General features: G+C 44.0%; 1 protein-coding gene across 1 annotated transcript; it reads left to right on the top strand.

The window, feature by feature from the left end:
* Positions 1–436: 436 nt before the first annotated feature.
* rrm2b (ribonucleotide reductase M2 B (TP53 inducible)) lies at positions 437–12,997 on the top strand. The gene is given in 9 exon segments (NM_001126501.1): positions 437–489; positions 2,386–2,526; positions 4,802–4,918; positions 5,940–6,073; positions 8,494–8,588; positions 9,208–9,341; positions 9,605–9,709; positions 10,549–10,662; positions 11,448–12,997. Coding segments are annotated over 9 exon segments (1,041 nt in total). The 5' UTR covers positions 437–441; the 3' UTR covers positions 11,601–12,997.
* Positions 12,998–18,355: the final 5,358 nt, after the last annotated feature.

Genomic DNA, 18,355 nt, shown 5'->3' with positions numbered 1-18,355 from the left:
CCCTGTGCACTGAATTATCTTGGATAATAAACCCAGTCACTGCTACAGTGAGTTGCAGTTTCACTACACCCCAGGCTACTTCCCATCCAGTTTAATAGAGTCCTATGTACCCACCCTAGCCGGTGTAGGACTGTTTTACAGCCCAATAGGGGTTCCAGTTAGTCTCCCCACAGCTGAGGGAACAAACCCAGTAGCTGCTCTTATAGTAGCGCTGCCTTCCAATGCGCTATGGAGCGCTATACTAACCTGCACTTACACCGGTGAGTTACTATGGGATATTAAATAATGTGTCTCAGTATTCCCGGCCCATATTGCGCCTGTGTCCCCTCCCCTGGGGCGGGGGTGCTGGGAGGAGCCGCCCTACGCCACCTGCCTGTCAGTGAGAGCAGGAGGAGAGACGATCGGAGGGCCGGCCTAGTCTGCCGCTGAGTCTGCGCTGCAATGGGGGATCCGGGGCTTCCTACTGACTCAGGCCGCACAGGGGACAAGGTAACAGTACGGGGCAATGGGGCAGGGATGGCCGGATCATACACACAATCAGACGCACAGACAGTCTGGCCGCTGATACAGCGATTATGTGTCGCACCGTCTGTGCTTGTTCCTTACGTAAGGACGTTTAAATGGCCAGCCCTCCCCATAGGCACATCCAGCACCCCCCCCCCCAGACCCAATATAAACAATGTAATTATAGTGCCTCATACTACAGTAACGTATATTACCTATATATATATATATATAATCTGCAGTATGGGCATCTCTCTCTACAGTATATACAGTGCAACAGATATATAATCACAAGGACAAATCTCATTAGGGCAGCTATTAGTATTATTATGGGGCCTCTTGTAATATACAGAGAGCAGCCTGAGTGTCCTGGTAGTGGTCTATTTCCTATGGTACTAACAGCCCCTCCTCTGTGCTGCCCTCCATCACACTGAAAATAATAACCTTTTAATAGAGAATGATGTAGTGTTAATTATATCCTTATAAAAAGTGCCTAGGAATGTCATTAGTTATAATAATTGCTTAGTGATGTCATTAGTTATAATAAGTGCTTAGTGATGTAATTTCTGTCACATGACTTACTGATACGTGCATATCATAATAAATAATGTACCCCACATGAAGATTTTAAAAGTCACCTTGGAGTTCCATGACCTTTATTATTAGGGATTCTGCCTTTTACCTTGTGCCTCTATATGGTCATGAAACTCCTTGGTGACTTATAATATCCTTATAATTTACAATATAAACACATTCTGTTGTCAGTGCAATTGTGAATACCCAACAGTACAAGGCACTTGTGTCACATCTGTTAGAGCGCTGCCCACCCCCTTTCCCTGAGGATCGACGGTCCTGCTGTACTGCACACTGTGCTACCCACAGATTCCTATATGGCCCTGAGCTGTATACTCACTGTTACAGCAGCACCAAAAGGAGCGTATAGACAAGCTAACAGATACCCAGCAGTATGGCCAAGAGTAGGGCAGATACACCCACAACAGACTGACAGGCAATACCCCACAGGAGCTGCTATAGCAGCCCAAAAAGGGGCGTGGAAGGTATTAGGAGTCACTTCTGAGTCCCACAACCTCTATAGATACTCTCAGCCTGGGGCCTCCTATCTCTGTATATGGGCAGAGGACATCTCTGTGACTTTAAATATGATTATAAATGACAGCAATGGATACATTATTCACTAAATATGGCTCCTGCACCCATCTCCACATACAGTCTGGGTGATAATTTAAAGCACAATGTGAATTGATAGAGTATAGAAGGGGTGCAGTAATTGTCAGCATTATTTTAGTTCTAGTGTTAAAGACACAGGGCTATTCCTGGGATGCCTAATTGGCTCAGCAGGTCTGTTCAGGGAGCATCTATAAATGAAGGTGGCCATACACATGTAGATAAAATCTACCCATTCTGCCTGGGCCGGAACTGTGAGTATAACTGTGGGGCACTAGGTATGCGCCATTTTGTCTGCCTACCCCTAGTCCCGGCCCTCAAGTCCTGCATGCAATTTGCTGTAAATGTTGTATTGTGTATATATACCAGCTTTGGGCCGGTACAGAACCCCAAATATATGATGTAACATGTCTATTGTGTCTCCCAATCCTAGAATGTACAGCTCTGGCACTGTGTGATCTAATGTATGTATGTATGTATATCTTTATTTATAAAGCGCTACTTATGTACGCAACGCTGTACAGTAGAATACATTAATACAAACAGGGGGTTATTAAGATAAATACAAAGTATTACAATAAACACAAATAAATAAAAGATATAGTTGCAATAAGATAAGAGTCAAAGACAAGGATGGAGGATCTAATGTGCATAAAGGGTTAAATGTTTCTGTTCATTTTCCCTTTCCCATGGCAGAATCTAACCAATGGCCACAGCGATGAGGAGGAACCGTTCCTTAGGAAAAACCCTCAACGATTTGTCATTTTCCCAATTCACTACCCGGATATCTGGAAAATGTATAAGAAGGCCCAGGCCTCATTCTGGACGGCAGAGGAAGTGAGTGTAAATAAGATCTGGTTTGTGTTTGTTCCATGGTAACTAGAGCAGGGCTGTCTGATTGGAGACCCATAAGCCAACATCAGCCCTCTGATGGATTTGTATGGAGCTCTTTAGATTACATTATCATTTTATGATGTACAGTTTACTTGTTTCCCTATCTGACCAAACTTCAAATTTTCTCCTTACAGCACGTGCCACTAATGGTCTCTCCAAGCAGCTCTTCCCCCACCCCGTCCCCCTTCCGTCTGACTTCCAGCACTCTCTTAATTAATGTGGTGCACTCATTTGCTCCTACTGTCCCACTTCAAGTCTTGTTTCCCCCCCATTCCTCCTGCTGCTCCGTTTCCAGTCCTGCTTTCCCTGCTCCTCTGTCTCCAGTCTTGCTCCACCTGTAACTCTCTGGTCTCGCATCCCTACCCACTCTCCCTATGAGGTCTCACTCCCCCGTCTCTCCCAGGGAACTTTATAAAAGCAGTCGCCCTTATGCTTTTATAGGGTCACATAACTCCTCGGTGACTTCCAATATCTCTATAGATTACCGTAGGAGGTATATTATCCACTATAGTGCATATTTGGCCCACTGTATTGTAGCACTAAGACCAGGTTACAATGACCTGTTCATTCAAATGAGAGAGTTTGGGGCCAAGTAGGGTTAGTGCCATTGCCACAGGGCCACAGTGCAGAGATCTTCAGATTTTTGGGGCCCACTTTGCATGAAGCATTTGGCCATAGCATGGTAGTAACAGTCACTCTGGTTACCCCTCTAGTGGCCGCCCCCCTTAGTTTGGAAACCAGTGCCTTCATGGTGCTATTTTTCTTTGATGTTTCATTAAAGGGTCGCTATTTCTATATATTTTAAGCAGAATTTTGCCAAGTACAATCTAATATCTAAATACCTGTCAACTTCCCCCAAATTCCTGGGAGTTGGAACCCTTCCCCGCACTCTAGATGCCATTCTCCCAGTTATTAAAATGCCCCTGGCTAGGTTAGATGTGTGTATGGGCAGTAACCTAAGGCGGGCCTCTGCGTATGTGCAATGAGCATCCATTGATGTCATTCAAGGACCTCTGGTTAGAGAAAACACAGACATCTTGTGGCTTCACATCTTTGAGCAAGTTGATGTCTCAGTATCTATGCTTGCATACGTTTTTGTCCGTGCTAATGCTATATATAGACACCCTGTGCCAGCCGAGCAAACCCTTGGGTCGCTAGGCCACACTCTATGTATGTTTCTTGTAATTGAATTATAACACTGTAGGAGGCCAGTGGGTGGCAGGCCGGGACTGCTGTAAGATGCCATAGGCAGTCACTATTTATTGGGCTGGTGGGGGCTGTTTGTGCTTCTGTGTACTTGTACTTCTGACTCCCAGTCTGTGCTTTTTAAACATAATTAAACCATTATTACTAGTAATGTATAACAATGTTGCCAACTGTACATCTGCCTGTATTGTGCGGAAATCATCCGGTTACTGGCAACTTCTCACCATAACTACTGCACCTGCAGTTTCCTGCGCCACTGCTGTCTGCCTGCCCCCACCTCTCTATGGTTTGTGCCTCTTGTGGTAACGATCTGCCCTCAGTAGGGTCTGCAGCTGCAGAAATAACGTCTGTTGGAAAGAGAGTAAATAGGAAAAGAGATGTAAAATTGTATTAATAGAGAGAAAACTTCATACATCAGTGGATATTCCACAAAGTATCTTCAGATTAGTTCCATGTGTGGTGTAATAGAAGATTAAGAGATATCAAGTGATATTCTGAGACAGTTTTCAGTTCGTCTTCATTTTTTATTTTTTGGGGTTTGTCAATGTTTTATGTCAATGCTTTTTGATTAGCAGCTCTCCAGATTGCAATTTCAGCAGCTATCTGGGTGCTAGGTCCAAATTTACCCTAGCAACCAGGGAGTGGATTAAATAAGAAACTGTAGAATGAATAGGAGAGAGAGAATGATAAGTAACAAATAGCATTCTATCTTCTTAGATAAGAGACTTTTGGCTGCCCCCATTTGAAAACTGTAGCCAAATAATTCAAATGGTGTAAAAAAAGAAAACCACATGAAAATTGGCCCAAAACGGGACGTTCTGCAAAATACTAAAAGTTCATTTATAGGTAAAGGATTCCATTCCTGGCCAGTTGATTAGTGAACAAGCCCCAGTTTGATGGATCAGAGAAAGGATGCTTGTTGGCTGTAATTGGGATACTGAGTGTTATTTTAGTGAATTACTAAGTTATTATTGGATTTTATTTCAGCCGGTTCTATTGCTTTGCTTTCTAGGTCGACTTATCCAAAGATCTTGTCCACTGGGAAAAGCTGAAGCCGGAGGAGAGAAACTTTATTTCACACATCCTGGCCTTCTTTGCTGCTAGCGATGGTATAGTCAATGAGAATCTGGTAGGTTTTTTTTTTTTTGTTACATGTTTTTTTTACATTTTTTGGCCCAAATTGTGACCAGTCATTAAATATATAGAAATATTTATCAAAGAATGGTGTCAGGCTAGCTGTCCTTAGGGTTGGGCATACCAGAAACATCTAGAAGAACATGTAAGCATTCAGACTTTGCAGGTCCCCTTTAGTATGTGATGTATGACTGTCCCTCCAGTGGCCCTAGAGCTGTTATACAGCACCAGGACTATTTGACATATATGAACACTTCATAAAGGTAGCCATACACTGGCCCATCCAGTACAGTAGCCAGATGGCCAGCCTGCAGGCTGAATGGCTGGATACCATTATAGGGACCGTACCCAGTATGGCCACCCCTCTCTTATTCTCATATGGAACAGCAGGAAGTGAAGAGAAGCTGCGGCTCCTGGGAGAGATGAACAGATGAAATTTTGCTTGCTCACCAAACCAACATATATCTATGGTACCTATGTACCGATTGGTCGGGATCATCTGGCCAGTGAACATGTACCGAAAATCATACAAAACCTCCTCACTAAACAATAGGTGCAGCTCATGAGCAAGATCGGACTGGGGGGTGCAGGGCCCATCGGGGCTCCTGCCCCAGGGGCCCTGCAGGTGCCCCCGCCAGTCGTGTCCCCTACCCCCCCCCAGGGGCCCCCCTAACTCCCCCGTAGGGCCCCCACCCGACGTCCTCCCCAAACGCGTATAAATTGAATGCGTCAGGGGAGGAACAGTCAGTAGGGGGAGCGATGGCAAAGGTCGGACTGGGCCGCCGGGGCCCACTAGGATTTTTCCCGGTGTCCCAGCGGCCCAGTCCGACCCTGCTCATGAGCATGGAAGACAGAGCGATATTTAAGTAGTGTAGGCAGAATATATTCACTTACCCATTTTGAGAAGGGGGTCTACACCATATTATTATTTAAGTAGACTGAGGGGTACTAGGTGACCGGTAGCTTCTCTCACTGTACATGCAATAGAAATGTGACATTGTGATGTATTCCCCTAGGTGGAGCGCTTCAGTCAGGAGGTGCAAGTCCCGGAGGCTCGCTGCTTTTATGGCTTCCAGATTCTCATAGAGAATGTTCATTCAGAGATGTACAGCCTGCTCATAGAGACCTACATAAAAGATCCCCGGAGACGGTATCCTTTTTTATATTTCTTGGGGGTTGACAGACATCCTATGACAATGTGTTCATATGTAGTGTGTTGGGGGTTTCCTTAATGGAGAAGGATCTAGGGGTTTTTGTTGATAACAAGTTGTCTAATTCCAGGCAGTGTCATTCTGTGGCTACTAAAGCAAATAAAGTGCTGTCTTGTATAAAAAAGGGCATTGACTCAAGGGATGAGAACATAATTTTGCCCCTTTATAGGTCCCTGGTAAGGCCTCACCTTGAGTATGCAGTGCAGTTTTGGGCTCCAGTCCTTAAGAAGGATATTAATGAGCTGGAGAGAGTGCAGAGACGTGCAACTAAACTGGTTAAGGGGATGGAAGATTTAAACTATGAGGTTAGACTGTCGAGGTTGGGGTTGTTTTCTCTGGAAAAGAGGCGCTTGCGAGGGGACATGATTACTCTGTACAAGTACATTAGAGGGGATTATAGGCAGTTGGGGGATGTTCTTTTTTCCCATAAAAACAATCAACGCACCAGAGGTCACCCCTTTAGATTAGAGGAACGGAGCTTCCATTTGAAGCAGCGTAGGTGGTTTTTCACGGTGAGGGCAGTGAGGTTATGGAATGCCCTTCCTAGTGATGTGGTAATGGCAGATTCTGTTAATGCCTTTAAGAGGGGCCTGGATGAGTTCTTGATCAATCAGAATATCCAAGGCTATTGTGATACTAATATCTACAGTTAGTACTAGTGGTTGTATTTATAGTTTATGTATGTGAGTGTATAGATTGGTAGGTGTGGGTTAGGTGTGCTGGGTTTACTTGGATGGGTTGAACTTGATGGACACAGGTCTTTTTTCAACCCTATGTAACTATGTAACTATGTAACTATATTCTCTGTAGTGCTGAGCCCTCAGCAACATGAACGGGCAGATTTATCAAAGAGTTGAGAGCTTATTGCAGTGATCCCCAACCAGTGGCTCAGGGGCAACATGTTGCTCACCAACCCCTTGGATGTTGCTCTCAGTGCCCCCAAACCAGGTAGTTATTTTTGAATTCCTGACTTGGGGGCAAGTTTTGGTTGAATAAAAACAAGATTTCCTACCAAATAAAGCCCCTGTAAGCTGATAGTGTGCATAGAGGCCCCTAATAGCCAATCACAGCCCTTATTTGGCTCCTCCATGAACTTTTATGGTGCTTGTGTTGCTCCCCAAGTCTTTTGGCTTTGGCTCACGAGTAAGAAAGGTTGGGGACCCCTGGCTTATTGCAGAAAAACACACCCTTGTTCTCTTCATTCCAATGGGATTTTTAGCAGTGTATTCATCAAATGGTGAACTCTCACTTTCACCCATTGATTAAATACGCAGTCCCCAGACTGACAGTGAAAACAAAAAGAGCCTTCTCTGACTGGAATGTGAGCAGCTTATACCTTCTGGACATATATTTCACTCTTAGGGCCGTATATTCACCGGTGATGTTGCCCAGGGCAACCAATCAGCAATTAGATTTCAACAGTTAGAAATCCAAAGCAAAACATCTGATTGGCTGCTGTGAGCAAGGTCACTGGTAATGCTTCACTCCACTTTTTACACAGCATGATAAATATACACTTAATACTCTGTAAAACACGGAGAATGTCACTGTCTCAAAAACTAGAAAATAACATGTAAACTGCTAAAGTGTTTAGAAGAGCGCTCTGTGCAATTTAACATGGATTTGTTCCAAGGGCTTACATTTCCTTTTATTGAACTGCAGTGGCATTTATAGCCATTCAGTGTGACCACATTTACCAAGTTCACATCCCAATATTGCCATGTGGGAACCTAACAGCGAGTTTGTTGTGAGCTTTTCATTTTATAGAAGAATTAAGATGCCTAACTGCATAGCTTGAGTTACCCTGAAACGTAGGGATTTGCCACTAATACAGAAGCTTTTATTTATGGCTGCACCCCATTGATGACAGAACACATCTGGTGGGGTGCTAGGTCATGCTGCTAGAGTGGAAGTACGGGGATACGAAGGGCCAGTTGCTGAAATGGCTGAAATGGGGTAGTTAAGCCACTGAGAAAAAAGAAAAGATGATGAGCAGGGAGGTTTCTAAACAGAGCAGGAAGTAAATAGTGCAAAGAAAAATGCCATTGTTGCACAGCTCTCTCCAAGTCTCCTGAATGCAAAAATGTAGCTGTCAGCAGGAAGGGTGACATGTGGCAATTTTATAGAAGACTATATGAAAGAATCAGAGCTGGGCAGAGTAGTACTGGCACCTTGCCTCACCTACCCATCCGCGTTTGGGTTCTGTTTCCCCTTGCAGGTTGATCAGGTGGACGATTGCTTCAGAAAGCTGAGCCTGCTGCCCCCATTCTGTGCCCTGGGCACTTGCCTCTGATGCCTATCCCTAGTTCCACCCCTGGAAATAATAGGCTTTCATTTTATTTCTTCCTTTTTGTTGCAGAGAGTTTTTATTCAATGCCATAGAAACGATGCCCTGTGTAAGGAAAAAAGCGCAGTGGGCACTAAGGTGGATATCCGATCGGAAAGCTTCCTTTGGTAAGTTAGCTGTTTGGATTGGGAGCCTGCTTACAGGGAGAATGTGGAACTTATTGTAAATCTACTTGCTGACCCATAGGAATGCCCAGGCTTGGTGGCATAAAGAGGCCCCACGGATTGGAAAGCCAAGAGGTGATACAGATTGGGGGTAGTTAAAACAGGCAGTGGTGGTCACGGGGACCCAGGCAACAGGAGGGGTCTGCATCCTCTATAGTTGAAAAGCTTTACCCCCCCACACGAAAGTAGTAGAGCAGCTGGGGAGGGTAGACGCAGGCAGGATATGCTGGCGGGGGTTGGGTATCCGGGTATAGTTCGCTGTGCACCGGGCCCGTCTGAATAGGGGGTTATGCCACTGAAAACAGGGTTTGCTTTACATATGTACAGTAATTGTAGGAAAACCAGATTTGTGATACTGCATATTACATTTTATATAATTTGTGCCAAATTGTTATAGGTCCCCAGGTGTTTACTTAAGTTTGGAAAAGATGTTCTGCAGTTGGAGAATAGTCAGACGTACAGGCTGGGGGTCTCTGGTATATCACATGCGTCAAAGAACCAAAAGTTTTCAGGGGGAAACACAGCTATTTATGACTTCTATTAACATTTCTTCATTTCCCAGGAGAGAGAGTGGTGGCATTCGCTGCAGTAGAAGGAATATTCTTCTCTGGATCCTTTGCTGCTATTTTCTGGCTAAAGAAACGGGGACTCATGCCTGGACTCACCTTCTCCAATGAGCTGATCAGTAGAGATGAGGTAAGATCTCTCCTGAGAAGTATAATGAATAGGTGCCACAGGGATCAGGTGACCTTGGGGGTAGGGAACCTGAGATGGGGCTGACATGGGAGGTTCAACAACATCTCAAAGGCCCTAGCTTTGGCCTTGAGGGCCACGGTCAAGATCATTTTATGATTAAGTAATGCTTATCTTCAACCCGTTTGTACTTAGAATAATGAGTTTTATATGTACTTATGTAATTCTTCAACCACAATTTTTTTTCCTTTTGTGACTATTTCCAGGGTCTCCACACTGACTTTGCCTGCCTGATGTTCCATTACTTGGTTAAGAAGCCTACAGAAGAGCGAGTCACTGAGATTATTGTTAATGCAGTCAGAATTGAGCAGGTAAGCCATAAACTGGCCACCAATAAAATAGTTTCATACAATTTTTAGAGCGTATGTGGGCTCTGTGTGGGCTCCGAATCATCCCAATAATTTTCGTACCGTGGCAATAAGTCTTTTAGTCGAATGACTAGATTGGAAACTTTCGTCAGATAACGATAAAATCTGTGCACGTAAAATCTGTGCACGTGTATCTGACGATTGCCTTGGGGGACCTACAATGCATTTCCATGAAGTCACTTTCATACGATTCTGCCAACTATTTCATGTTCAGAACATGCTCCGATTTGTTATTTTGAGGGCTTTATCCTACAGTTTCAGTAATTTTTTAGTAAATGTTTAAACCTACGATTGATATCCAAACGTTCATCGCAAGAAGACTAAAATCTGAAGTGTATGGCCAGCTTTACATCTGTGGTCTGGAGTTTGTGATCTGTCCGTGGAACGTACTTATTGGCACCGTACAGATTGGCCCCTGGCATTGGCCTCATTGCCCACCATACAGTACAAAGCTGAAGTAAATAAGGCAGCTGCTTGGGCCCCTGATGGCTGGGATCTAGATGTTAGAAGGGCAGAGAGGGCAGGAAATAGATTGTCGTAGGTGTATCATTTGGATATTGGAATTTTTAGTTATGTTGGTTTGCAGCACCTAAAATTTCTAATATCCAAATGATACACCCAGAACAGTCTATACTCCCAGATCGGAAACAATGTCTATGTATGGTACATATTTTTATTTAATGCGCCCTCCCTGTTCCTTTTGTTCATAAGCAGGGCTAGCGGGGAGGTACCAACTGATCCTTGCAGGGTGTTACACATATTTTCTATATTTAACCCCACAGGAGTTCCTGACGGAAGCCTTGCCAGTGAGTCTCATCGGGATGAACTGTACCTTAATGAAGACTTACATTGAGTTTGTAGCTGATCGGCTGCTTGTGGAACTTGGGTGTTCAAAGGTAAATGCCAACTTGCTATGAGATGCTTCCAAAGAAGGAGGGATTTATAATCAGTTCTGAAAGATTCAAGATAATTTATATAATATTATGGTGTCAAATTAAAAAATGCATCCACTGGGACTGGCATTATAATTGCAGTTCCTATGGGTGCTGCCCATTGTCGCATATGAACATGCAAACTATAGAGGGAATAATGTACCCCCTTCTGCAAAATATAAGGATATTAGAAATCACCAAGAACTGGTCATGTGACTCTGTGACTTCTAATATCCTCATATTTTTTAACATTAATATTTATTATACAAAAGTTTAATTGGGTCATGCGACAAATGACCTCACTAAGATGACATCACCGAGCACCGTTCATAAGAATATAATTATATAGTAAACAGTGAATAATGTAGCACCTACTATAAAATATAAGGATATTATTAGTCATTGGGAAGTTCCATGACCATATAATAGCACATGGCCAAAGGCTTCTATACAGGTCATAAAAAGGTGACTTCTAATATCCTCATATTTTACAACAGGGGGTACTTTATTTATTTATTATAGTACACCAAGCACCATTTATAAGAATATAATTTACAGGCTATGCATGGCTCCTCTGCATTATAAGGATATAATTTACAGTATAGTGCATTGGCTATGATACAGAGGATAATGTTTCCCCTACTGTAATTTATATACTTGATACTGACAATGACAAGTGCGGCTGTGGGTGCAAAGTATAGTGCATTCCCATACATCCTGCTATAATTGTATTTGTTTCTCTATTTTAGGCATTTAAAGCAGAAAACCCCTTTGATTTCATGGAGAACATTTCTCTGGAAGGGAAAACCAATTTCTTTGAGAAACGGGTTTCAGAGTACCAGCGTTTTGCCGTCATGGCGCACACAGAAGACAATGTCTTTACACTGGATGCAGATTTCTGATTGGCTAGTGATATTGTGAACAGGCAAACTGGAGTCTTTGGTGGAAGCAAGAGTAAGCTTGGGATGGAGCTGAGAATTCCCTTCACTCGCCAGTATCCAGCACTGAGTATCAAGTCTTGGGGGCAGGTTCTGCCTTTGTTGGCATTAGGATCCAAAATGGCACTCTGGGGCCCTCCTGCCAGTAGGTTCAATAGGGCCTCTAAATCTACAATATTGAACTTTATAATAGGTTGGTTAACAGTGCCTTGGGAATGGTGGTGCCCAGTACAGCTGTGCCCTGGTTCTTGTGTAATGGTTGCCAATAGGTATCACATTATTTATAGAGCCCCAGGCTGCTATCCAAGCTCTTGGGGACAATCATAGGTGCTAAATTGCATTAGTGCAATTACCCAAAGCAAACAATCAGATATTTTTATTCATTTTCTTTTGGCGAATGCAGGTGTGCAATTTAGCACCTATGTTAATAAATGAGCCTTCCACTTTCCAACACAAAATGAAGGTTAAAAAGAAAATCAACATTTTCTTTCCACAATTCCAGTGTAGAGCTGAGATTTGCCCACCAAGTGTTGTGGGAATACAGAGTATTATAGAGTTTTAGTTTAGCTATGTATTGCTGCTACCGTAGCTTTCAGCACTGGCGAGATCTGAACTGCGGTCAAAGTCAGTGGCAGGGTGGGGAGTAGGGGTTGGCAGCGGTGGCACCTCGCCAGGGTACACACACGTGCTGGCAGGCAGCAGGGCACACCAGCCAAACCACTCAACATAGCAGCTGCACTATTTGCCCTTGTCTCTCTATCCTTCCAATGGAAGCTCATTGCCACTAACTCTGCCAGACAGGGTGTAATGGTTTTGCACAACTGTAAAGAATGGGGGGTTGCCACACTTGCCTTGGGGGTTCTCCTTGGACTGGCAGATCTGATCACCCTGTTTATTGACTGCCCAGTGTGTATATATCTGCAATGCAGTAACAGGGAGTAAGGCGGAGTGATGTCCAACTTTAAACATATTTGTTTTTAATTTAAGTTTAAGTCTCTATATAATGTATAATGCTATTTATATGGGTAACGAAGCTGGCTTTGTATTTATGTGTTCCTGAAATACAGAGCTAGGGCTGAGCGTATGCACAGCATAGTAATTTCATTTAGCCCTAGTAGCGCCCTGTGTGTGCCCACTCCCTATGTGCCCATGCAAGCTGGGAAATCGCCACTGGCCTCGGGGGGAAAGACTGGTAAATTTTGATCATTCGGGGGTGCTTAACAAATTGCCACGCTGCCCCAGATATTTAAACTTTACTGTAAAGGGTCAGTAATAATTATGTTCACTTGAGGGGGCTTATTTATAAAAAGGTGGAAATAGAATTATTGTGTCATGAAATAAACATGCAGTGTTTCCCCCTTACATTGTTCCATTGTGCCGGTATTTCAATTCTATCATTTTTTTGTACTCTCTGTTTTTAAAATAAGGGTCCTTATCCTTGCCACTACCATGCACCAAGCCTTGTGAGGTTGTGAGGCCAGACAGAGCCCACGGGATGTGTCACAGTCCTGCAGCGGGTCAGGTATCTGTGGGTTACCTGCAAGGAATACGGGTACCCTGAGGGTTGCTAGTAGGATTTTCGGATGCGTTTATAGATGCAGGTTGTGGGTCTTATCCATATTTCTTATATTATATTACTTATATTATCTATATTTTACCCCTTCAAACATTATATAAATTTTTTTTCTTCTACCCCTGCCCACTTCTGATGATGTCATTTCCAGTTTGCAGCAACAGCACTTCCTGTTTAATGGTCAGCAGTCACAGATCAGGTTGTGAATAAAGCAGTTGTGGGATGGGTAGTGGGTCAAACCAAGTAAAAATGCGGGTCCGGGTTGCAGGCCTTGGGTCTGCGTCTGGTCCAGTCTTAAAAATTGGTTTCATGCAGGACTCCATTTTACAGCTCTGTATTCAATTGTATAGAATTTAAAAGACATATTCGTCAAGGGGTGAACTTTCCCTTTCACCCCCTAAGAATTATACCTCTGAAAGATCATATGCAATTGGCCATTGAGCTGAGCAATGAGCAGTGGTGAGCACCATTTTTACCCTTGAAGGAAATAGGGTGGCGCTTTGTGTAGACAACAGATAAAAGATGGCAGAAGAAATTCACTGCAATAAATAAACAGGACTTCACAGCACAGAAATGGTTCATATCCAAGCAGTCTGGTGGTTGTCACTGTTGGTGTTATTGGTACTTTGGGGCTTGGTCGGCCCATGGGATATTGCTGGTCGGGTTTTGTGTGATGTCAGAACATGAAGTCTTATACAGGATTTGTTTCTGGCCATTAACAAAAACCCAGCCAATAAAGCTGCTTATTACTGGGGGGTTTGCTGTTAGATGTGGTAATGTATGTGAGATTTATATGAAATTGTATCAGATTATACATTCTGCCACAATGTGTATCTATATATGAAGTTTTATTTTTAGACCTTGTTCATCTCTTTGCCACAAGTCACCATGTCACTCACGGCTTCTGTTTGCCCCTTGCAACCCACCTTTGACAGCCCCTTGTTTTATCCTCAGTTGTGACTGCAATGTTTTTATTCAGAGCACTTGGTATGAATGGCGCATGGGAGTTCAGTCATTGAAAGCGGATTCCAGCAGGAACAGCCCTAGGCTAAAGGCTACTGGTGGGGCTGCTGTAAGGCCCTCAGGTTGCCAATTTGTGCCTGACAATGTTTATAATGGGCAAATAACCACATGTTAGTAGAATTCACTGCATGTCACCTGCCCGGCTTCTCTATGACACTTGTTAGTGGGGAACAAACCTGGTACATTATTAATTCTAAGCTGTCACTTATAGAAGGGGGGACGCCGCACATTGTTTTACAACATTGCGTCTTCTGAAGAAGAGGCTTCCCCGCTCCTTGTCTGATTGACAGAACTAGTTCACGATACACTGCAGAGATCCACAGCTCCATTCAGAATGTACTGACACAAGGACCCGGCCAGTCAAGCTCTGCTTCTCTCTCCTGCTAATTAGTATTAACCATTCTATGTCCCATCCTATGTGTGCAATGCCTTTCTATTGCCCATCAGGCTTATGGGATGTGAAGGAATGTCATGTCTGGGGAAAATGAGGCTAAATTGGTTGGGAGACACTGAACAGAAAGAAATACACACAATTAATGGGATATAGTAAGCAACTGCTTATCTTGTGTTCCTGCCCCCCTAAACAGTGCTCATAACTGCCCCTGGGTGGACCCAAGGGCACCATGCTGGGTGGGAAGGAGATCAGGCAGCTGATTTGATCTCTACCAGTGCTGCTCCCTTGTTTTAGTAGGAGCCATACTTGCTTAACATCAAAGGTGCACCACCCAAAGGCAGGTCCAGGCAGGGACCCTTGCTTTTTTAGTACACGGAGGCCCAAATAGTCCACCAGCCCAATAAATAGTGAGTGTCTATGGCATCTTACAGCAGCCCCTCTGGCATTTGCCAGAACCCACAGATTGCCAGTCCAGGCCTGCCCTAACAACTTGTAACCCTAGGCCCAGGCCTTTGTGGCTGTATCGACCTAAGGGCGTGTACACTGGAAACCCTCTTGGTTTCGCTTCTGTTGGGCATGCTGCAGGCCAGAAAGCCTGGGCACTTGTGTAACACAGTCATACAAGGTGGCTGCCATCCCTGCTGTACTATTCTGCATTCGTTTATGGAGCTGATACCATAGAATGGGGCAGACTCTGCAAAAGTGGTTGATGCGGTTGGGCAGGGGGTCCTGTTTATAGGGGGTGAGTGGAACTGTTTGATAAAGGGAAGAATGTGTTTAGTTGCCCTTTAACTTCAGGAGTCCTGTATACATGAAATATTTGACCTGTGCAATGTAATGCTTTCTGACGTAAGGCTCATTTACTCACACTAGGTACTTGCAGCTGCACATACTCTTTGCTTGCACCTCCTGTGCTGCATAAGGTGTAAGGAGCAAAGTCCAGATGCATTACAACCTGCTTAGGGATATGTTACTTTCCTACTTGTATTTAAAGGGACTCTGAATTTCTGCATTAAATAAAAAACAATAAAACATAAAAGAAAAAAATCTAATTTCTGTCATTTTTACTGTTGGCCAGTAGGTGGAGCTCTGTCCCTCTAAACCCAAGCGATTCCTTCCAGGTACAATTAGAGGAATATTGCAGCCAGACTCCCTTAGCACCAGAGTAGAGATGATTAAATAAAAACAAAGCAGATGAGCAGAGCCGGAGGGGGGAGAGAAGGGGGTATAGGGAGACAGTTCCAAAAGCCAGAAAAGGTTCAGCATTTTCCTTCCATCCCAGAGTACCTCAGCCTTGTACTTCTGATCCTGTGCTTGGGGGAGTAGGTTCCCTGAACACATTTATATAGACACGTGGGGTCACCTGGTAGTTACTGGTCTCCTATAGCTTCTTTTTTATATATTATGCATATGTGCATAAACACTGAGCCCCAAAATTCCTGGCCCCTCTCCAGTTCCAGGATCTGCTGTCCCTATGTTATGCCCTATGCAGGTTCCTGGCCCACCTTATTTGCCATATTTTCCTCTAACTATATCTGTTTTGTAAACCTTTCTGGATGTCGGTGGCAGTTACCCCAAGTTGGTTCCAATGGACTTCATGTATCAATGTGACCTGGAAGCCTAAGGTGTCACAGGCTGCCCCATTTTCTAATGCATTTTTAATCCTGGGTCCTTTTTTGCTTTGGTTATATTGGTTTATAGTGGCCAGCTCCATGAATTAGCTCCCACCCATCCCAGCTACAGTCAGGAGATCCCAGTGGGGCCAATAAAAGGGCAGCCATTTGGGGTTTTTAACCTTGAAAGCAAGTAAGTTGCAGGTAAATGTATAATGAAGCAGTAGAATTCGTAATAAATTATATAAAAGTGAGTGTAGGACTGGCCAGACCGGAGGTGACTTTGGCATAGTTGGCCAGCTTGGAGTATATTGCAATATATGGACAAACGACCCCTGTTTTGCTTAAAGGGGAGGGTATTTCTTAGTAGCTCAATGCACAACATGTCCTATATATATGTAACACTTGTTTGGCTTAATAGGGGTATTATACCAGGCTAGTTGGGCACTTAGAGCACGTGTTACAGCAACCCCCTTTCCCAGGAATGGGCCTCCGCTATATGGGAGCTATGTCAGGGGCTAGATGGTGTTGCTGAACTACAAACCACACTGGTGTTGTGCAGTATAATAAGTGATAGGACGCCAGGAGCTCTTGCAGTTAACTGGATAATACTTTATTGGACAAAGCACATATGGAATAGTGCAGCAGGGTATATACTCACAGTCACAGCAGTATAGAACTTGGTCACAGAGAACACAGCAGATGTGACACTTAAGGTAACAGTATAGCCCACTTGGAGGATATGCAGAGTATTAGCTGTATGCCAGGAATGGATGCCCTTTACTGGAACGGATCCCCTCCAGCCAACTATGGTTCAGGGTAAGGAACTGCCTGCATCCTGCGTCTTAACTGTGGTCCCTACAGCAAGGCATACAGAGCCTGGGTTAGACTAAACCCTTACAGTCTCCTTTGATGGGGCTAGTGCTGCCCTTACTAAATAAGCTGATTATGCTCACCACTCCTAGAGGGTGCTATTACATATGACTGTCTGTGCTGGCTTAATCTCATTCACGGGGCCCTGTCCCCGACTTACAAATTAGCAGTTCTCCTTACTGGGGCCAATGCCTCAGGCTCAGTGACTAGCAGCCTTAGACACCAGCAGCCAAAGAGGAAGCCACTTCCTTGTGCAAGACACTATATAGTCTGCACAAGGGGAGTGATCAACCTGGCTAAACATATAGGGGGTAGCCTAATAACTGTAATCTGAGTGTAGAGGGCTCTGCCCTATTACAGCACAGATAACATAAAAATAGGGGATAAAACCATAGGGAGCTTAACCCTATGGGTCCCTACATTTATATATATATATATATATATATATATATATATATATATATATATATTGATAATGTATTCAGCAGCCCCATGCCCAGCTTGGCACACCTTGGAGCTTCAGTTTTGCCCTCTCAGTAAGGTTATAATACCCCCAGTTTGGGCAGATACTGTACATACCATTAGCTCACTGAGGCCTATTTGGCTCCTCATATATGTGCCACTTACCAAATACCAGTAATTACCTTGTAGCACTGCCCTACCCACATCAGATTACTGACAAGCAGGCCTACCAGCTGGCACGGGCATAGTTTTTCAGCATATTAAAGCAAAGATTCTGGCACGTTTTTAGACAAAACCATATTTAACTATAACCAGTTGTGCCACAGTTGTGGCCTGTATTATACCGGCCTTTGGGTGGGGGGCAGCGATGAAGGCACTTGGGGGTGGGGGATGATGATGGCATGGAGTGGGAAATGGGCAGGAAAAATGGGTGGGTGGGGAAATGGGCAGGTAAATGGGCAGTGAAGATCATTTTATTGCAGTTATCACGTCGGTTCTGCAGTTTGTTCTGGAGAGAGGGGGCTGCCAGGTTTCACAAGGACTGACTGTGACATATTGGGGGCTGTATAATGACTGCCTTATGAGACAAATTAGTCATTGCCCAAGCCAGTGGTCCCTAGACACCCCGAAAGTTCAGGCAAGCAATTTGGCAGCTCACACTCCTGTATAATATGCAGAAGAGGAAAATTATGGCCCACGTTAAGCAGTGTCCTAATACTTTAATGTTTATTCAGGGGCAATAAACAGGAGTATAAACAGCATAATATTCCCTGTGCGGTTG

The sequence above is a fragment of the Xenopus tropicalis genome, chromosome 6 (genome assembly GCF_000004195.4).
Source record: "Xenopus tropicalis strain Nigerian chromosome 6, UCB_Xtro_10.0, whole genome shotgun sequence".
Classification (NCBI taxonomy): domain Eukaryota; kingdom Metazoa; phylum Chordata; class Amphibia; order Anura; family Pipidae; genus Xenopus; species Xenopus tropicalis.
Note: the sequence above shows the minus strand (reverse complement) of the source record. Positions and strands in the feature narration are given on the sequence as shown.